This window comes from Schistocerca cancellata, chromosome 1 (genome assembly GCF_023864275.1).
Source record: "Schistocerca cancellata isolate TAMUIC-IGC-003103 chromosome 1, iqSchCanc2.1, whole genome shotgun sequence".
Lineage (NCBI taxonomy): Eukaryota > Metazoa > Arthropoda > Insecta > Orthoptera > Acrididae > Schistocerca > Schistocerca cancellata.
Window position 1 is genome coordinate 492684327 of NC_064626.1, and position 22943 is coordinate 492707269.

At 42.6% G+C, this 22943-nt stretch overlaps 1 protein-coding gene across 1 annotated transcript in view; it reads left to right on the top strand.

The window, feature by feature from the left end:
- Positions 1-22943, top strand: part of LOC126185830 (dynein axonemal intermediate chain 3-like) — a 181476-nt gene that overhangs the window by 74283 nt on the left and 84250 nt on the right. Inside the window, exon 2 of the mRNA XM_049928164.1 lies at positions 16200-16302. Within this exon, the coding sequence (XP_049784121.1) occupies positions 16200-16302 (103 nt within the window). The remainder of the gene's footprint in view (positions 1-16199; positions 16303-22943) is intronic.

Sequence of the window (22943 nt, forward strand, 5' to 3'; positions counted from 1 at the left end):
AACAGACGATTTGTCTCGGAGCGGGTGAGTTCACCGCTCCCCCCCTCCCTCGGAACTCGCCCGCTCAACGCTCACCCCACCGTCTCGACTCTAGCCAGAGCGTCGAGCAAAGCGACTTAGGTGTCACTCTGGTCTCTGCGGTCTCAGCTCACGCAGTAATACAGCTCGTGGCTCGACCTGCTCGACTCAGCGCCTCTGCATCGGAGTTCGTCCCCACTGGATATTGTTCTACGTAGTAATACCGCTATGTATATTACATTATTATGTTATGTATACATCAATTGTTTTTATTTTATTTTTATTTGTTTAAACTGATTAGATTAGGTTCCTGATGACTCCTCTTACTATAGGATTTTTATTATGGACACTCGAATTTACGCTTTAATTACGAGCGAACCGATAAACGTATCGCAAAATGTGATACACCAATATTTTCCTTGTTTTATTCTGCGTAAGGCTATATGCAGCACTTTCGTTTTACAGTCAAATTTATATATTTTTTTCTTATTCTGGTACGGATTTTGCGATTTTAGGCGTCTTCGAAAGGAAACGTTCACTTTAAAAATATATGGCTTGCGATGTATTTGTATGAGGTTAATGAAATTTTAATACATTATAGCCAAATATATTGTTAATGTAAATCTCAAGTTACAACATTTTCCGATCACCCAAAAAACCACGATAGTGCAAAATAAATCAATAATCAAAAACTTTGTCATATCGTGGAAATTTCAATAAACAATACAAAATTCTTACTCATTATCTGTGTTACTTCAAAATAGGATCAAATAAGATCAAAATACAGGTATAGTACTGGAATAAACCAAGTTTAAATGGCAATGTGCCTTCCATTTATTTTCTATTGTAAATGAGTGGTGAGTCATGAAAAAGAGCTAATTCATTTCAGGGAGTGAACAGTTCTGATCCAATCTCTGAAAAGAACAGTTTTGCCCATCTCTAGTGTTCACAGCTGTTTCTTGTCCTTAATTTCTGTTGTGTCCACGCAACATTTGTTTTAAATAGTAAACATTGCGGTGCTTTCGTGAGTAACACAGTCTCAGAAAGCATTCTCAGGCGTATTTCTGGTCTTAAAGGCATATCTGATCCAGTAATATGATGCACGTGGCATCGTTACTGTAACTTTGTTTTGGTTACTCGTTTCGAATAACCAAGAAGCAAAGTAAGTGACGTGAAAGGGCTGCTTTCTTAATTTCACCAATTTCCTCAATAAAGAATGACGAGACTGACGTTCCATCTACAGTATGTCCCCTTACCGAAAATTCTAAGGCCGTATTTTCTGCTGTCTGGGCGGTATGCAGTATTTCCTTCCTTCAGTGTTCAACCAGAGCACTCTTCGAGCTGTACTAATAGAAAATCTAAAGTCAGATTACAGAAATAAAACCAACACAACAAAAGAAACCAGCATAACTGAAATTCTTGTATTCACTTGAACTACTTCATTTACGAGTGAAATAATATTCCTTTACACTTTATACTGCAATTAGAACGACTGGTACACCTGTAAATGATGCAAGGTGGTATTTTTTATCAAAATGCTTGGTGCTGCTAACGTGGCGAATGTCGGATTATAGTTTGTGATGTCATGACAACTCCACTTACTATATACCCATGGGTGCCGTTTCATGATAACGCATGTACCCATACCGATTATGGGCTGCACGGCTTTCAAACGGAAACTTTGTGATCGCCCCGTATAATAATATGCATGTAGCAACCAACAACCGAATCCAGAAACGTCAAGTAACGTTAAGAGCTTTTTAAGACAGTACTTTTCCTTCTCAGTTCTAAACAAAAATACTTACAAAGACAGTAATATTTTAAGAGGTGCTTAATTTTAACTGACGTTGGTGAACTGGGCCGTGAGCTAAGTAAAGGTAGCCGTTTATCTCGTGGGCGGAGGGGTAGTGCGGGGGAAGGGGAATGTATTATTGATTGTCGTCCAGTACTGACAACTCTCGGGCATGCGCGACCCTACCAATCAATTGCTATAGTATAAATGTTAACATGGAAGTAACATGGATTCGTGAATACACATTACAGAAACAGTTATCTCAAATCCGGTACTTATTTGTAACAAACAATATGAAATTAATAATTCTGTTGTAATACAACGAAATGAGCAGAGCAAAAATTACGTTTAGTAAACACGTGTCATCGTTTATCATATTGCATGATGCATTTCAATATTATTATAATTACTGTTATTAATCAATTCCTCTTCCACTTACGCAGACAACACAACAACACTGCATGAGGCAATTACAGTGTCACGTCACTGGATTCGCTGAGGGTGACAGCAATTTGGAACAGAGAACATTCGACACGAAGTGTTTCGAATGGTACCGTCTTTTAACGATCAGAACTTTGGGGCCAGCGGCCAACTGATCGCGCCCTTACTATAGTTAGTCTTCGGGGGACTCATAACATATTAGTTTATGTAGGTGACGAATTAATACCAACATCGATACAAGCGCGTCCCGAGGTACTGCTCCACAATGTCAGTCTTGGCACTTGACCAAAAAAATTTGAGGACCACTGGTATGGTAGCAGCTATCATCTCTGGATGTACCTATACTGAATTTTTAGTGTATCTTGGGGCAGCAGTTACAGTGGAATATGAGATTTTCCTTAAACAATGGCGTTGGACTCGCGTAATGCTGTACTCATTGTGCGTATCTGTCGACAATTTTTTATTGCACTTGCTATTAGGTATGTGCGATGTTATCTAAAATCCATGCTGATATTGTGGTGTCACCGCCAGACACCACACTTGCTAGGTGGTAGCTTTAAATCGGCCGCGGTCCATTAGTACATGTCGGACCCGCGTGTCGCCACTGTCAGTAATTGCAGACCGAGCGCCACCACACGGCAGGTCTAGAGAGACGTACTAGCACTCGCCCCAGTTGTACGACGACTTTGCTAGCGACTACACTGACGAAACCTTCCTCTCATTTGCAGAGCAGATAGTTAGAATAGCCTTCAGCTAAGTCATGGGCTACGACCTAGCAAGGCGCCATTAACCATTTCTAGAGAGAGTCTCACTTGTATCATCAAGAACGCTGTATACAAATGATGGATTAAAGTTAAGTATTCCAGCAGCTACGTACTTTTTTTTATAGCATTCATTCCGTATCCTGTTTCAGACTTCACGCCAGTCTGCGTTAGATTATAGCGTGCATTTCGGCCTCCTCTAACTACAAGGTGTTGGCACATCTGCCAACACATCAGATATCAATTCCATTATCGACGTCTAAACATCGATGGATGGTAATAAACGACCTCTAGAGCATCGGCATTTAACAATTAACACTTACAGACTGACGTTAAAGTGACATACAAATACATCGAATATCATGTTTATTAATCAGTAACTGTAACAGTAATTAACGTTATACATTGTATCTCATAATTAGAGTCCTGATTTTCATGCACCATCGAATCGTAAAACAAGCATGCATTCTTGCAGTATCGGAGCGCTAATCACGCACAGTTAGGCAGCAAAACAATAAAAATATGTGGTATCAAAATACCGTTCCATGTTTATTTCTACTTTCGTCTGAAACAGTACAGAACACCAATTACTCCAAATTTTCTTCGCTTTGGCTCATATGTTTGTCTTACAGAACAGTTCTGCATAAAGAAAATGCCCTGTATACGTTACAAGAAGTGACAGTTGCATGCCTATGTGAAAAAATTTGGGAGTAAATCAGATCAAATTGACCACGCGGATCGCGAGCGTGGAATGAACCTCCATAAAAAAAACCTCAATCTCAAGATGTGCTGCGCGCTGATGAGATGCATGGCTGTTGAGGTGGAACAGTTATTAGCGGTCAACTTCTGGGGAGCCTGCCGTACCAGAGTTGTACAAGGCTTGCTCAGGCACGCAGGGCTCTGTCTGTGTCGATCCTTATTTCCCTAGCTGCTCGTGGGGCCAAGATGGAACCTTCGAAATCTTCTTCTTCTCCTACTCTCAGTTCGAAGGGCGTACAACTTGTTGTTAGTAAGAGAGCTCAAGCAGTCATAAATCAGAATGTCTTTGTAGTGATCAAGAGGAAAGAGGGGACGTTTGAAAAAGTGTCCCCCTTCTACGTCAATAAAGGCTTAGAAGGGCTTGCTGGTACTCTAAAGTCTATTAAGCGGTTGCCCAGTGGTTCCTTGCTGACAGACTGAACAGGCAAATTAGGTGGAACTACGATAATGTTCGAAGCAGAAGAAATCAATTATAATTTGTGCCTTGGCAGGGACTCGAAAAATAGTCTGCTTTCCTGTTTGCTAGGCAGAAACGCTAACCATTACACTACCACAAAACAATGGTCAACATTGCTGCACGAGCTACCGAAGTTGAGTGCCCTCTCCAACACAAACATCAGTTCATATCTTCAGCTAATTTTCCCTTACATTGTCACTACTGCCAGGGCTCTCCGGTATTGGAATAGCATACCAGCGTTGGACGTAGTGGAATATAGGTGATCTTACAGATCTTATAATTACATTTTTCCCTGAGACATTTAAGTTTCTCCGTTATCTACGATAAGATCATCTATGGTACAGGACTTCCCCATTACGTCCAACGCTGGGGTGCTGTTCCAATACCGGAGAGCCCTGGCAGTAGTGATAATGTAAGGGAAAATAAGCTGAAGATATGAAATGAAGTTTGTGTTGAGGAGGGCACTCTACTTGAGTAGTTCGTGCAGCCTGTTGACCATTGTGTTGTGGTGGTTTAATGGTTAGCATTTCTACCTAGCGAACAAGAAGACCTGAGTGCGAGTCCCAGCAATGCCACAAATTTTAATTCATTTCTTCTGCTTCGATTATTATAGTAGATAACGAAGAGACTTAAATGTCTCAGGGAAACATTTAATTATAAGATCTATAGATTAACTAGTCAGGAAGTCACAAAAATTGGGTCATTATGACATCATTAATGAGTGGCATAACTTCCTTAACTCCAGCGAAGGTGTGATCGCCTGCCGTGACATTATGGACATCACATTACCGAATTCAAACAAGAATGGTCATCATAGGCGATAGTAGATGTGGAGCAAAGGACGCTTAAGAATAATGGAGGAATTGAGAAGACTGCCTCCTTCATTGTGAACTTCAATTCTCCGACGCTACCTGAACACATCTTGGCGGGTTTCCTCCGACATTGGGTTAGGCTCTATGTACCCAACCCTATCCGCTGCTTCAAATGCTATACAATGCTGCGGTGCAGACGCAAAGTGACCCGTGGGAAGGTAGCCCATGATGCTGGTAATGACTGTCCATCTCCAGCAGTCTGCATTAATTGCTCTAGGAGCCATCCAGTCTGGAGCCGAGACTGCCTGTTTTTGCAAAGGAACAGAAAATTCAGGAAATAAAAGTGACCAAGCATATCCCCTACACAGAAGCCAAAAAGGAATATAAAGGAAATAAATACAGCCTTCATGGTATCGATCACTACCCTATCTAGATCCATCTGCCTGACGAAGCAGAACCCGAAAGGAAGCCACCGAGATGGTTGTTCAAAAAGGCTAACTGGATGCTTTATAGGCAGTTAGCTGTTTTCGAGCAGTGTGGCAGCGTCCAGAATTGGGTGAATAACACTACAGATGTGATTCACCATGTCACCGATGCATCCATCCCAAAGTCAACAGAAAGGACTAGGAGGCGACCTGTCTCTTGGTGGAATGTTGAGCGTCGGTCTGCAATCAGACGCAGGAGGGCGGCTAAGTGCAGATTCAATCGGTGCCCTACAGATAAGAATCCTGCAAACTTCCGAATGGCACGTGCAAAGGCGAGGCGAATAATTCGGGAGAGTAAACTGAGGTCATGGCAAGAGTTCCTGAACCTCATCAACAGGTCCACATCTGCAATTAAAGTTTGCGAAGGATGAGGATGAGGATCTCAAGGTGCAACTCTCGACCGCCGATAGCGGCTGTACAAATACAGGAGTCTCTCGTGACATCGCCAAGAGACATAGCTCAGACAATGGTTGAATGATATAAGTCTCTTACAGCCGATTCTAGCCAGGATCCTACTGTCTGTCGATATCGGGAGACACAGGAGAAGGCTGCTTCTGATTTCTGTTCCACCAACATGGAGGAATACAACCAGTCTCTCTCTCTGTGGGAGCTAGATTCTGCGTTGTCAGTAGCTTATGATAGGACCTCTTGAAACGACCTGATAACTTATAGCAAGTTGAAACAGTTGGACCGGCGGTCTAAGGAGGTCCTCCTTCAGCTCTTTAATGAAACTTGAATGACAGGCGACTTCCTCAACTCATGGAAAGAATCTCTTTTGATCATAATTTTAAAACCAGGGAAGGATCCGACAGACTCCTGTAATTATCGTATTTTTAACCTAACAAGCTGCGTAGGAAAGACAGTGGAGCATATGGTCAATTGGCGCCTAGTGTGGGTCCTCGAAACCAGGTCCCTGCTCAGTCACTTCCAGTGTGAGTTCAGGAGATATAACTCCAAGTTCCATAAGCTGACCTGCACAACATAGCAATTCAACAAGCTTTCCTTCGCAGCTGGCCGGAGTGGTCGTGCGATTCTAGGCGCTACAGTCTGGAACCGAGCGACCGCTACGGTCGCAGGTTCGAATCCTGCCTCGGGCATGGATGTGTGTGATGTCCTTAGGTTAGTTAGGTTTAATTAGTTCTAAGTTCTAGGCGACTGATGACCTCAGAAGTTAAGTCGCATAGTGCTAAGAGACATTTGAACCATTTCCTTCACAAGCAACACCTTATCGGCATTTTCTTCAATTTGGAAAAAGCTTACGATACTACCTGGAAGCATAATACAGTATTTTGTCGCAGCTCTGTCAGCAGGGGATTCTGTGGATGTCTACCCACCTTCATACGGTCCTTTCTCTTTTTTAGATTAGATTAGATTTACTTTCATTCCAATTGATCCGTAGTGAGGAGGTCCTCCAGGATGTGGAACATGTCAGAAAAACAACAATACATGACAAATATTTACAACTAAAACAAATAAGCTAATGTACCATTCCACAGGTCCCAAGTGGAATGATCGTCATTTTTTAATGAACACTAAGAGTCATTTTACAAATACTAATGCACTGAATTTAAAATAAAAAAGTTTTTTATTTATTTATAAGGTAATACACACACACACACACACACACACACACCGACACACACACACACACACACACACACACACACACACACACCGACACACACACACACACACACCGACACACACACACACACACACCGACACACACACACACACACACACACACACACACACACACACACACATTTTCAGTGAACACATTACTGCACTGAAATTGTGCAGAAGTTATGTTGTACTTATACACAAATCAGTTGGTTTTACTAAGAAATTCATCAATGTAGTAGAAGGAGTTGGCCACCAATAAATCCTTTAGGCTTCTCTTAAACTGAATTTCATTGGTTGTTAAGCTTTTTATGGCTGCTGGCAAGTTATTGAAAATGTGTGTTCCTGAATAATGCACACCTTTTGTACAAGACTAAGTGACTTTAAATCCTTGTGAAGATTATTCTTATTTCTAGTATTGATTCCATGAATTGAGCTGTTGGTTTGAAAAAGTGATATATTTGTAATGACAAATTTCATTAAGGAATAAATATATTGGGAAGCTGTAGTTAGTATCCCTAGTTCCCTAAACAGGCTTCTGCAGGATGTTCTTGAGTTCACACCACATATAATTCTTACTTTAGCTTGGCTTGATGAATTACCCCAAAAAATAATCCCATATGACATTATGGAATGAAAGTAAGCATAGTATGCCAGCTTTTTCATTTTTATATCCCCTATGTCTGACAAAATTCGCATTGCAAACAGAGATTTGTTAAGACGCTTCAGCAGTTCTGTGGTGTGCTCCTCCCAGTTGAATTTATTATCAAGCTGTAATCCCAAGAATTTAACACTGTCCACTTCTTCTATCTTCTTGTCATCGTATGTTAGACATATACTCTTGGGACACCCCTTACAAGTTCTGAACTGCATGTAGTGTGTTTTTTCAAAGTTTAGTGACAAATAATTGGCTAGGAACCAGTGATTAATGTCCACAAATATTTTATTGGCTGATCTTTCTAAGACTACACTTGATTTGCTATTTATTGCAATGTTTGTATCATCGGCAAACAAAACAAACTTGGCATCTGGTAATGTTACTGATGAAAGGTCATTGATATACACAAGGAAAAGTAAGGGCCCCAAAATGGAACCTTGTGGGACCCGACATGTAATTAGTTCCCAGTTGGATGATGCCTGATAGCTTGATACATGTCTCTTTCCTAATAACACCCTTTGTTTCCTGCCAGAGATATAAGATTTGAACCATTTTGCAGCATTTCCTGTTACACTATAATATTCTAGTTTACTTAAAAGGATATTGTGATTTACACAGTCAAATGCCTTTGACAGATCACAAAATATACCAGTTGCCTGCAATTTTTTGTCTAATGAATTAAGCACATTTTCACTGTAAGTGAAGATAGCCTTCTCAATATCAGAACCTTTTAGAAATCCAAACTGTGACTTTGACAGTATGTTATTTGAGATAAGATGGTTATAAAGACGACTCTCGGACAGATATGTTCGATACAAGCTTGGAAATGTCCTGTCTCACCGTTTTAATTAGGTAAATGGTGTCCCTCAAGGGAGTGTTTTCATTATCACAGCATTTGCCATTGTAATAAACAGTATTACGTCCACAGTGCGACGTCTTTTACTATATTCCCCGTTTGTGGACGACTTCTACATCTTCTGCGTATCCTCCAGCCTCGCGACAGCTACTCGACAATTGCAACTGACGAGGTTGTGTCGATTTTAATCGTTTCCTCTGTCTGTTTACTTTACCCATTTTAAAACTGGGGGACACCGAATCCTCTCTTTTAAGGAAAAGGTGAAGTATCTGGGCCTTACTTTTGATGAGAAGTTAACATGGCTGCCACACCTTAAAGAACTGACTCTGAGATGCTTCAGGGCCTTAAACATCCTTAAACGTGTCAGTCATAGCTCTTTTGGAGCCGACAGGGTATATCACTCCAACTTTATAAAGCCTTTGTGCGATCCCGGCTTGAATACATATGCCAGATTTATGGGTCAGCAAGGCCTTCATACCTCAAAATACTGGATGCGGTTCATCACGAGAGTATTAGGCTGTCAGCCAGGCCCTATCGCATGAGCCCCGCTGTCAGCTTGTGTGCAGAGGCTGGTGAGCCTCCATTGTATATTCGATGTCCTCTTCTCGTGGTATGTCAAGCATATAGAGAACTGTCCGTTCCTGCATCGTCAACATCCAGCTACATTCTACAGCCCCCACTGCAACAGCTGTTCAGTCATCGGCCACAAGCAACAAGGCCATTTGGTTTCCGTGCAAGGGAAAACCTTGAGTTATTACAGGTGGGAGATCTTAAGGTCCAAAGCCAGGGGTGAAGTAGGGCATCCCCCTGGCTACTACCGAGATCCAGACTGCTTTTAGAACTAACTGCTTACAGGAAACACTGTACCCCGGACTATATTTTTAAAATTAAATTTAAAGATATTCTACATAGCCACCCAGATTTTATTTCTGTCTACGGGGATAGTTCTAAGCAGGGAGATTTTCTCGGTTGTTCCCGACATTTTCCTCAAGATAGGACTCCCAGAACAGTTTTCAATTTATTACGCGGAATTGTTTGTAATCCTAAGGACAATGGAGCAGATGAGACGGCATCATGTTAATAAATTCCTCATATGCTCAGACTCTCTAACTGCCCTTCTCGATATTGGACAGATGTACCCAGCACATCGGATGGTGCAACAAGTGCAGGACGCTCTCCTTATACTGCAAAGGCAAAACAAGGGAATAATTTTCTCCTGGGTTCCAGGGCACACAAGATTCAGGGAAACAAACTCGCTGATGCGGCTGCCCCGGAAGCTTGCTCCCTTCCTCCTCCTGCACGCTGTTCAGTCCCCCTGCCGGCTGTCACTTCATTTGTGACCAGGAAGGCCGTATGTTGGTGGGAATATCAGTGGCTAGAAGTGAGGTATAATAAACTATGTTCCACAAAAACTTCAGTTTGACCGTGGTTTACCTCCTTCCACCCTCGACGGTCTGAAGAACTAGCTATCACACGGCTTAGAGTGGGACATTGTGCCGGCCGCGGTGGCCGAGCGGTTCTAGGCGCTTCAGTCCGGAACCGCATGACTGCTACGGTCGCGGGCTCGAATCCTGCCTCGGGCATGGATGTGTGTGTTGTCCTTAGGTTAGTTAGGTTTAAGTAGTTCTAAGTTCTAGGGGACTGATGACCTCAGATGTTAAGTCCCATAGTGCTCAGAGCCATTTGAACCATTTTTGGGACATTGTCCATTGACGTATGGCTTGCTCTTACACCGCGATGAGGCTCCAGTATGTCAGAGATACTGGACACAGCTGTCAATACGACATATTTTAACTGAGTATGTTTTAGGTGACGACCTGAGGTTTGAACTGGACCTTCCACAAGATTGGTCATCTATTTTAATTGATAACGAGGTGAGTGTTGTTCTTATTTTGAGATTTTGTGTGGTGTCCGGAATACTTTCCAAAATATTGGGTGTGAGATCTTAATCTGTCACCGAATGGCTGGGTCACGTATAATTTATAAGTAGCCATCCAGCCGCAGTTATTTGCCCCTCTTTTAACCCTGACTTTACAGGTGTTTTATCCATGATTTTATGTAGTTATTCTGTTGTGTCTCGTTGGCATTTTACTATGGGCTTTTCTGAAGCTCACCATACTGTTGTTGCCTTGCTATTTTTGTGGGGGTATGAAACTCGATTTTCGGGTTTATTGAACTTTTACCATAGATTTTCACCATTTTCATCGGTATATCATTAACGCAATGGCGCTGATAATCTTGTTGTTTAAAGCCCTCCGCCATAAGTCACCATCATCAGATCAAGCTGAAAATCTTTCGAATCCGGGTCACAATTTTTTTTTTTTGGTCAACTTCATAAACTCAGTATCATGCTTGATCAGCTAATCTCTTGCTGCAACCTCCACTGATCCATGGAATGATTATAAAAAATTTTCAGACTCTACAATAAAGCTTCCAACTTCGTTATTGCCACAAGCAAATGTGCAAAATTTAATCTGTTGTAAATCGGGTCTTGCTTCAAAACTGTTTTCCTGCGGAGGCTATCTATACAGATGGCTCGATGGTTGATGGCCGTGTGGGGTACGCTTATGCTCATGCGGACTATGTAGACCAGCGCTCCTTGCCGGACGGCTGCAGTGTTTACACCGCAGAGCTAACAGCCATTTTTCGTGCCCTTGAGCACATTCGTACCAGCACTGGAGAGTCTTTTGTCATTTGCAGTGACTCTCTCAGTAGTCTGCAGGCTCTTGACCAGTGCTACCCACGCCATCCCATTGTTGTTTCCATCCAGGAGTCCGTTCATCCTCTTGCACAGCGTGGACGTTCAGTGGTGTTCATATGGACCCCGGGACAGGTTGGGATAGTGGGAAACGAACACGCCGACAAGTTAGCTAAAGAAGCCACCCGCAAACTGCCGTTGGAGATCGGCCTCCCGGCCACTGATCTCCGATCGGTGTTACGCCGTCGGGTCTTCGGGATGTGGGCAGACGAATGGCGCACTCTGTCTGTACCCAACAAGTTGCGGCGAGTAAAGGAGACTACGACTGTGTGGGGTTCCTCCATGCGGGCCTCTCGCAGGGATTCTGTTATTCTCTGTCGGCTCCGCATTGGTCACTCTTGGCTGACGCAGGGTCATCTGCTGCGTCGAGAGGACCCCCCTCATTGTCGCTGTGGTGCAACCATGACGGTGGCCTATATGTTGTTGGAATGTCCCCTTTTAACCGCTCTCAGGCGTGCATTTAATCTCCAGGGTGATTTATCATCTCTTTTAGGTGACAATTTCTCTATGGCAGATCGGGTTTTAAGTTTTATTCGCGCAAGCGGCTTTTATAGGTCCGTTTAATTTTATTACATCACCCTCTTTTGAGCTGTATCTTTTACTTAGTTTTGTGTTTTAATTCGACTCCCTCCTATTCTTTTAGGCTGGAGGTTTTAACGTGTTGCAGAGTGGCTGGCTCATCCTATTATTTTCGTGAGCAGCCAGCCACGATCCTCTGCTGTACAGTTTTAATTCTTTCTGTCTTTCTTCTCTTTGTTGTTTTTATTGCTGTGCTCCGTTTTCCATGTTTCTTTATTATTGACCTTGGGGATTTTCTTCCCTTGGAATTTTTATCTTGTGCTTCGAATGACTAATGGCTGGTTTCACTGTGCTCTGTGTGTTTATGAAACAAGGGACCGATGACCTTTGCAGTTTGGTCCCTTTAATACTCAACCCAACCAACCAACAACCAACCTGAATGCCACTTGCGCCTCCTTGATACAAACTTCATAAGTGACTCAAAATGTCTATGACCTAAATCCGAAAAAATATTAATTACAGCTCCGTAACATGAAGCTTATCAATAGACCGAAGGAAACAGATGTCAACTACGAGGGGCGTTCAATAAGTAATGCAACAGAGTTTTTGCTCGGCCCGTTTGTATTAAAAAAATGCTGAATTTGTTGTGGGACACCGCGGAATTTTACCGCGTCAGCCTCTATACTTACATGAAGTTCGATAAGTTATGCGCAGCGTTCAAAATAGCGTCTGTAACGGAGGTGAGTTCCAATCAGAGAGCTGCCATTGAGTTCCTTTTGGTGGAAAACCAGAGCATCGCTGATGTTCATAAGCGCTTGCGGCTGCACACAGCTGACTCTTCTGCGTTGTCCGTGAGAATGCAAGGCCTCACGAAGTCTGCGCACCTGAGAGGCGTTCACAAGAGTTAATTGGACTTTTCTTCCTCATCCACCCTACACCCTGGATTTTGCACCTTCCAAATTCCATCTGTTTGAGCCAATGAAGGAAGCACTTCGCGGAAAGCAGTTTGTTCAAAAAATGGTTCAAATGGTTCTGAGCGCTATGGGACTCAACTTCTGAGGTCATTAGTCCCCTAGAACTTAGAACTAGTTAAACCTAACTAGCCTAAGGACATCACACACATCCATGCCCGAGGCAGGATTCGAACCTGCGACCGTAGCGGTCTCGCGGTTCCAGACTACAGCGTCTAGAACCGCACGGCCACTTCGGCCGGCAAGCAGTTTGTGGATGATAGGTAGGACATCAGGGTCAGCTGAAGTACACGATACAAATTTGACGTTTGTCGCCTGTTTTGCCTTCGCTAGTACTAGTATCCTATTGTTCAGCGATACTAGTGCTAGCGACGGCGAAAAAAGACCACATACGTAAAATTAATATATATATATATACATATATATTTATATATGAACTTAGGCACTCCATGCCAATGTAACGTATATAGCTTTGTACTAGGGTTTTCTACTGTGAACAAAGCGATACAAGTCACATTACGTTCGAAACATGGATGTACATGATACATGTCCACGGTCTGTTTTCTCTGTTCTACATCGTGTGTTTGTCAACATTCGTCTATGCTTTTAAATCCTTGCAACGCATCATCTATGGTAACTTCTGACGTCATTTCTCAAAGCCGACGGGTTGTATCCTATTCTTCAGTGTTCCCCATCTATGTCACGTCAAAGCGACCACGTGCGCGCGTCAACTGTCCACTGCACTCAGTCATGCTAAAAAAAGGAGAATTGGTAGATCAAAGGGATGTTGTGCATTTTCTGACACCGGAAGGGTTGCGGAGAACGGAAATTCATCAAAGAATGGCACAAGTGTACGACGAGCACTGCATGTTCGTTGCAGGGTCAGGCCGCGGCACAAACGATTCAAGGAAGGACGGTTAGCGTTGGCCGATGACGCTCCATCTGGAAAGCCACACTGCATTACCGATACCATTGTTTGGCATGTAGGTGACCACATTATCGAAGACCAGTGAGTTACCGTGCCAGCCATTGCCCCGCAGGTCGCACTGAGCATCGTAATTACAACGGACATTCAGTGCTCTTCGTACACTTGTGCCATACTTCAATGAATGTACGTTCCCTGCACTCCTTCAGCTTTAAGGAAACGCACTAAAACCCTTTGCATGTTTTTTTAAGCCTCCATTTCTCTGTTTTCAGCGGGAGCGGGTGCAGTGGACCGTCGACGCGTGCACGTGTTCTCTCTGTCGTCACGTCGGTGTGCGACTGTGCGCCCTTGTCCCTCTAGAGGCGAGTTTGTGGCCTCGACGCTCTTGAAAGGACCGTATGTTCTTCCTCAGGCAAAGGGATTACGGTCCCTTCAGCGGTTTTTATTTTACAGCCTCTGGCTCGATTCATTTTGAATGACCCCAGTACACAAGGTGTTTCAAAAGTACTTTTACAAACTTTTATGACTGGTTCCTAACACCAAAACAAGAAAAAAAGGTGGTATAAACAACAGTCTGAAAATCCTTCGTTTTGGACTTAGCAATGGAAGTTTACATTTAAGATATTCGGAATTGACCAACACACAAATACGCAATAAATGCTCTAAATCTCTCCCTCTTGCTTCTAAAGATGACTGCACTTGTGGACTCATTGTCTGTTGCACAATTCCAAATACTCCCTGACCGTTTCGAATAGTTTCGCAGGCTTAAGGACACGTTTATGAAGAATTTCCGCATCCGGATGGTATTCTGCATAGACCAATTGTTTAAGGTGTCCCCAGAGATAAATATTCAGAGGACTGAGGTCGGGGGTACGTGCAAGCCGTGGAACAGGTCCTCCTTTACGTATTCATCTGTCATGAAAGGTATTGGGGAGGGGGGGGGAGAGCGTATCGTCTAGTAGGGCTTCGGGGGAGGGGTGTTCTAAATAAAGTCTTAATAAAGATGGCACACATAATACTTATTGGGAAAACAATGGCCCTACAATACAATTCCAGCTCAAGCGTTAAACTGATGCTGACATATAGCCTGTGCTGTAGCATGAGTATTTCGATTGGTTGTTATGTGCTGGTTGTGCAAATTTCTTATTCTCTCTCTTCCACACGTCACCACACTTGTAAACAAAACCGAAGAGACGAACAACAGATTAGCAGTTTGTGCAACAAACCGTCGGCAAAAGTTCTCCCGTGGTAGATGGTAGGCAACCGTAAGATCCTGCACACGTTGAAGATGATACGCATATATGACTTACACATGAAGTATCCTCCACGCTGAACTTGGAGATGTACCACATGCCAGAGCCACTTGTCTTGTGCTGATAACTGGCCCTTTTTCGATAGCCTGCAGAATGTGCTCTTCCTTATCAAGCGAACGAAATGGCTCAAATGGCTCTGAGCACTACGGGACTTAACTGCTGAGGTCATCAGTCCCCTAGAACTTAGAACTACTTAAACCTAACTAACCTAAGGACATCACACACATCCATGCCCGAGGCAGGATTCAAACCCGCGACCGTAGCGGTAGCGCGGTTCCAGACTGAAGCACCTAGAACCGCTCGGCCACAACGGCCGGCCAAGCGACGAGCAACATGAGGACTTACTCGATCAATAGTCTGTTGTTACGGATCGTGTCGCGGTAACGCGGTGAAATACAGCACTAAAGGTGCGGCCTGCAAACGCCGTCTTATATAACCGTGCTGGCTCGTGTCCATTACCATTCGCGCAACCGTACACAAAAATCATGTCTTCCTGCTCACGGGATGAATATACCGCCAGGTTTAAACTGAACACTTTCAGTTAACTCACTACCTGTAGTACATCTACGCAACGCACACGTTGAAGACAGACGACTGATGAATGTGAACAAGTCTCCCTGCCAACACAACAATAAGTGAAGTAGTTGTGTTGTACCTGGACAGCCGCTGAACATCAGCTTTCATTAATAACTCGAAAACGAATAATTTACGGACATATGTATATGAATTTTTTTCTTGTTTTGGTGTAAGGAACATGACCCTAAATTTTTTAAGAATATTTTTTTAAACATCCCGTGTGTATGTGTGTGTTTTCTATGTACAGCGTTGCAATTTTAATGGCTAGTGATGTACCAAATGTGTTTCGACGACATGTAAAATTACAGCTCTAAACTATGGTTTGCAAGAGTAATAAATTTCATGTAAAAAATGTTGCTCCAATGCTGTAAAATGTTCTAGGAAACAGTTTGGAATTCGATGTAAGGCAGAATTTTTAGTATTAATTCACAGGAGGTGGGGTACAATAAGTATCCCGTTGTGTATGTGTGTGCAGGTTCACGCCCAAGTTACGGCTGGAGAGCCCGCATGAAGTGCACTCACTGGCGTTCTGCCCCACTGACGGCGATCTTCTGGTGGGAGGACTCGCCTGTGGCCAGGTGGGTTTACTCAGAGCCGATGGTCTGGCGCGGAAAGACTAAGCAGGTGGGGTGAAGCTGGCTCTGACACTATCAACACTACCGCCTATTCGGGAAACGCAGCAAGTACTCGTGATCAAGACGCTTAACTCACAATCGGACGAGTGGGACTCAAATGCGCGCCCTGCGATTCATATTCAGGTTTTCCTTGGCCTTCGCAAAGCGATCAAGGCAAATGCCAGAATGGTTTCTTTGAAAAGGACATAAATCTTTGCACACACTATCAATTTGAGCTTGTTCTCGTCTCTAATACTCTACTCGTTGACAAACTTTTTCTGTTTTAGCGAAAAATAAATGCTACTAGAAGAGACTAGACGCTGAGAGATCCCTTGCTGTTGATCAGCCACCAACAACAGATGCTGTCTGACTCGTGTTGATATCCAGTATCCGGATAAAGAGTGATGTACCTTAAGTATATATCCAGTATAGTCTCGTGTGAATTGTGGAGTGTACTGTTGTAGTCACGAATTGGGAGAGGGCGAAAATCCGTTTTCAAAAACATTGATGTGGGGCTGGTAGAATTCACATTCACTTTCAGTGGACAGATAACGATCAATAGCTTCTTTATGATATGACTACATTAGACATTAAGGCGCGTCAGTCACACAATATTGTATGACCGACGCCAACTTATGTCTTATTTACTTTTATTTCATTCATTTAGTTAGAAGCACGCCGTAGAAGGATTGTAAATCATGTTGCGACCAAGTCGCCGAAGGTGTTGCGCGCCAGAATGTCTGGAGATATTTTTCACCCACGTGCTTGTCTGCGGTATCAGGAGACGCCAGGATGTGTTAGAACTGACTGCGCAAAGCGGAGAGGATGGACAACTGCTGTATCAATTAGGTGCGGTTCCCACCGAGACGACACAACGAGTCTGAAAAAAAAACTAGTTATTGTAAATGTAGGCCATATATTGCTATTTACAAAATGCAGCTAACAAATTTTGACGGGCTTCAAACATGCTGTAGGTGAAATTGGGCCGCAACTTTTTCTTTATTAAAATAAATGGTTGGATTCCGTCATACATTGCAGTAAGAAGTATCCTCTATTTATTGGTGGTGACTAGTTTCGGACATTGTGCCTGTTCTCAAACTAGCCATCTTCGTAAGTAACTGATATACAGTCAAGTATGCATGTTTCGAGTAGTTAATGTTTGCTGTAACTTGCCTAGGACTAAGTTAAACTATCTGCCGTGGCTGTTCCATACATGCACACTTCACTGTATTTCAATTACTTATGAAGACGGATGGTTTGAGAATAAACAATGTCAAATTAGGCACTACCATAAATAAAAAAATACTTAATGCAACTTACGACGGAATTCCAACTGTTTATTTCAGTATATGAATTGAGCGTATTTTCAAAACTCGATAAGTGCAATAGATACAGTTTTTCAAAAAATGAGTTTTCAGCTAGATAGGTATGTTTAGGCATTTCAGTTTTTGGATGACTACTAGACCTTACTGACATTATTAAGGTGTTGTAATGAAATACATTAAAATTTAATTTTTATAACAGTTTTGTTAAGGTGCGAATTTTCCAGTTTTTTCAGAAGTCGACAAATGCTTATAATTGTTGCTGATACCAGTTATGTTGCCTTTAATTCCGTGTATTTTTGCCACAACTAATTTTATGTTGTTCCCGATATCGTAGGACTGGAGGGCTGGATTATTAAGTGTCGAGGTTGGAATGGAATTAAGTGTTTAAATGGGTTTCGACAATTAAAAATCCAGCTCTCTTGGATGTTCAACACTCGTCGCCCGCTGTGTGATGACAGGAAGCGAACGCCGTCTCGGTCCTGATGGATCTCTTGATGTTGGCCGACGTCCCAGGAAGACCTGTGGTGAGCCAGGCCAAACGTGCAACACGCTACGGCAGAATCCCTGAAGCAAACCACAGTCACTACCTTCGTCGTGGAAGTAACTTTGCGCAAACTTAGCAGCGGTCTTAAAAGCTTAGGCTTCCGATGAATAGTTAAATTTTTTTATCGGCCGTGTTTAGTTCTAATGGGCGTGGCCCATGCCCGAAGCCCAACTACTTAACCCCGCGATGACTATAAATAACACAGAAGAAAAGGCGGTAGGCAGCTTCAGTACTAGGGAAGGCTTTAACCATCAAACACAAAGGGCATGCGAAACAGTCAATTTTTGGCAACAAGGTTCTTACAACTTGAACTTTGTGTGCAAGCGCATGATAACTAAATTAAGCTAACAGGGCCCGGCTGTAGCAACAAGTCTTTGAAATCGTACTATCTAAAAAAAAAAAAGTCTTTATACTGGCCAAGCACATGATTACTACATTCAAACAATAGGCTAACAGGGCTTAGTAACAAGGCTTTTAAAACTTACTATACTAAATGTTGGCCAAGATCAGTCACCACCACATTCAAACAATAAGCTACTGTTGCCCAGACGCGCTATACGCTCTCAGGGCCACAACCGCAATGCATAGCTTAACCTTAACGGGGAGCAGCCACGCAAGCGAGGCCGAACACTGGCCAAGTTGTAACCGTGCGGACACTAAGGCACTGCACAAAACAATATTAATTAAGCCCGTGCGACCTTATCCAGCTCATCAGTTGCCGCAAGCACTGTACATAAGATTTACTAACTGCGGTGGTGCACCACTTTCTCATTCTACGGAATCAAAGTGCGGAACTGCAAAAAACACACTCCGCAATACAACCACCTGAAAGGTTAACCTGTACACTTTATAATAAAACCTTAGAGCCAGTGCAGAGGAACAATACGATAAAAGCCCTAACTATACAACGCCCTGCAATGCCAGGACATCGTGATCACACAACAGCACAGGGCCGACTCAACTTTCCACAGTTGAGTCTTCAGTTTTCTAAAACCCTACCCACGCGACAGACCACCAGCACCTACCCCTTTTGTGTTACATCAGTAGCAACAACAAGATACAGACGATCCAGAATTTCCACAGCCAAGAATAGTATCACTGCTGAATAACGATCCTTTCTGGCAGCCTACTACGCCGGGTCCATGTGCTACCGCTCCGTTGCAACTGATGAAACTTTCGCCACCAACTTTGCAGCCGGTAGTCCTTACAACATTTCATTACGGGCCTCACCATGCCACAACACGACAAGGAGAATCAAACACAGAACCTATAGAATGGTAGCAGCTATACCATAATGGTCGTTTCCATCACTTTACTGCGGTTGTGGACATGCTTTTGTAGTTTTCCTTAGCAACAAGGTGGTTATCAAGCACAGCTGTTCACTGTGCCAGTCTTTCCAATAACTCACAACGGCCGCACCACAAAACTAGACAAGGAAATCACTACGTCGCACACAATTGCGCAGAATAACGCTAACAATTCTTAGTCGTTATTGGCCCTTTAATACGACAGAAAACACCACCAAGAAGCTAAGGAACCAACGCAGCTGTCCTAGCCAGTTCTCTTAGTCAACCACCTTGGCAACAACACACTTTGTTATCGTCGGCGTGGTCTATCGGCGTTGTCTCGGTAGAAATAAACGTTACAACGACGCTATTCATCACCTAATAGAACCCTGGCGGCAATGTCGAGGAAAGACAACGGGAACGATCAGCAAGGTCTAACCACACTCTTGGCTACAAGTCGCTCTTTCCAGTATCCTGACTGAGTCCAACTAATAACAAAACAACAGTAACGTGGAACTAAACCACCACAGACGTATTTCAACACTTTAGCAGAGCTTCACGCCAACGGACACTATCGGCAGCTACGACCCTGGCCAACACAACTCTGGCTCGTCGCTGCAGTGCCCCTATGCAACACTGCGGCCGTGAACACCAGTAGTGAAGAACTGAGCCCCCTGACCGAACTTGCAATACCTCCGACGCCGCTAGCGCCATCACACCGTCACTCTCCCACCTAGGCACAACCGGCACTCCGTGGAATACATAGGAACTGTGGTGGAACCGCAACAGCGCGAAATACAAATTGCCGGAGGAGGAAACCAACCGGCTCGACGTGCTGTAGTGTTTATTATATGCCTACATTGTTGTAAAATGCATATTTTCACATAAATTATTACATACAGAACTTTTTAATTTACAGTTTTTTATTTTATTGAAAATGCAAACAATAACAATAGAAATACAGTGGCATGATAAAATAATAGCAACGATAACTATTTTAACATAATTGTTTAGCTTATATCATTATTATCAATATTACATGAAGAATGAAATGAATAAAACAAAAAGTATTGCGTGTTACAAACCCATTGATATTATCAAGTTTTCGCTCTTACGTCTACACATTATTCGTCTTAGACATCTCTGTGAAACTCTTGCATCATCTAGAATTTCAAAATACTTTAAAAGTCAGACACATCTTTCTTCTTTTTTTTTGCTTGCAACATTTTGGTTTAGTAATAGGGTACTGTTGAGTCGTTTGATTTTTTCGTCTCAGAGAGTCAACTTGTACTGGATCTCCAGAGTATGTATCACTTACTGACACATTAAAAATTTTCTTTGCTTTCTTGCATGACATGACATGTGGGCTGTTCATTTTGAACGGTAGCTTGAATTTTAGTACTTTCTGTGCATTACCTTTAGATTTTTAACGGTCCAATTTGCGTTTAGAACTTTGAGAATACCATAATCTTCTAAAATATCATAATATTCTTTAAGAGACAAGATCTTTTCTTTTTTTCTGTACGTCTTCTCAGTTCTACCAAACACTCAGTCTGGAGGCACGAACAGGGAAGACGTAACGGGTATTATTGAATTTTGTGCTCTTTTCTAAGCACGCTGTAATCATCGTCATCATACAATTGTTTTTATTTTGGGTGCTGCAAGAATCTGAAGAAAATGTATATTATTCGTGTCATCATTTGGCTAATTTTTATCTATGTCAGGAAGGAAGTTCAGCAAAACCGAAGCAATTTGATTGTATCCTTTTGGAGAGTCTGTTTCCAACCAGGTGTAGAAAATGATGCTTTTCTTAGTTTGGATCACGGTTTACAGATTGTAAAACCATACTCACTGAAGGACGGTTTTTGAATAGGCTGGTTTTGCTACATGTCAACGCAAATGCAAATCTTAATGCCGGTTGGATTATTTTCCTTCATTATATCATAAAACCGCTTTGCACGAATTTTGTGTAGTCTGTGTCCTGTTCGTGGTTCATTCTTCTTCTGCAGAGATGTTTCTGCTTTTATTTCCATTAAAACAACCTTATACATGAAGCAGATATCGGTAAGAGATGCACTGAACTATAGACTGAAATGTTTGTAAAATATTTGCTTGTATTTTGATAAGGAGTATTGTCTCAGTCTTAATTTTTTCGTTCTTCACATAATCTATTGAACATTTCACTTACTGTAATATCTGAAGGCAAATAACCTTTAGTACACTTCGTCCTTCCATGGTGCCTCTCTCTTCATTTACATTTTTTATATCATTCTTAATGGCAACAGTTACCTCCTTATGATCCATCCCTGTTCTGTTTCCTCCTCTCCTTTCCTTTGGCAATCTTCCTCCTTCACGGAACCTGCTTGCTAGAAAGGATAACCTACCCTTTGACATGCCAGATACTTCTTGGAAAGTATAAGCACAAACAGGCAGTACTTCACCATCACTTTTTCTAATTGTATAATTCACTATCACTATTTTCCTCCTTTTTGCATTCTGAGTGTCCACTACCTTGCGCCGAGGTGAAGAAATACTAATGAATTTTCACAAAAACTTATCTTGATCAATGACGATGAAAGTGAGAAACACCTTCATAGCAGAGTCCAGGAGCTTTGCGTTCTTTAATTCCTTCAGCTTTTGAAAGCGAAACCTCTAGTTCATGATTGCATTTAATGGTAGGTTCCTTTTTACATTCTTTCTTTTCATGTTGATGTAAGCTCTTCTTGAATCTGTATTTTCTTATATTGGAACGTTCTTTGACATGTAAGCCCTTTTCCAGAATCACAAGAATCATCACCAATTTTGCTTTCGCTTGCAATACTTCTCTTTAGGCATACAAGTGAGTGTCAAATAAATACTTATCTAAAAGGAAGCTGCAGGTGCTCCTTCGACACTGAAGTTTGATTGCAGCTAGGATTGCCACATCTAGCTCGGACCTCAGCAGGGCATTCTGAGATGGGAGTGTGGAAACGAAGTAAAAAACTTTTTTAATCTAATTACTTTTTATTTAGAACACAGTCACATAGAACTTGTTGCGGCAGAAGTAGTTGGTACACCTTATTTTTCGCAAGATTTCGCCTTTTTCACCATGACATTTTTCCCTTTTACATATTTATAAAACTCCAAGGAAGTCAGCTTGTAGTTAAACTGGCGCTGTAACACTGATTCCACAGTCCCCGGCAGCAGTCGATTTCTTTCATCAGTTCGCTGGCCCGACGTCATCTAAAATACTCTTTCCATAGTGGCGTTGTGTGTGGGAATAGAAAACAAAAACTCGCATAATTTTAGCAGTTGGCATTTGCGTTCAGGATTTCCAGGTCTCTTAAGAATGTAAACCCACCTTTCCTCCAAACAGTGTTTTGACCTCCATTCTTCAGAGCTACTCTTGGTTAGCCCCGCGGTCTTAACGCGTTGCTTCTCGAGCGGTCAGGCGTGCCGGTCCCCAGCACG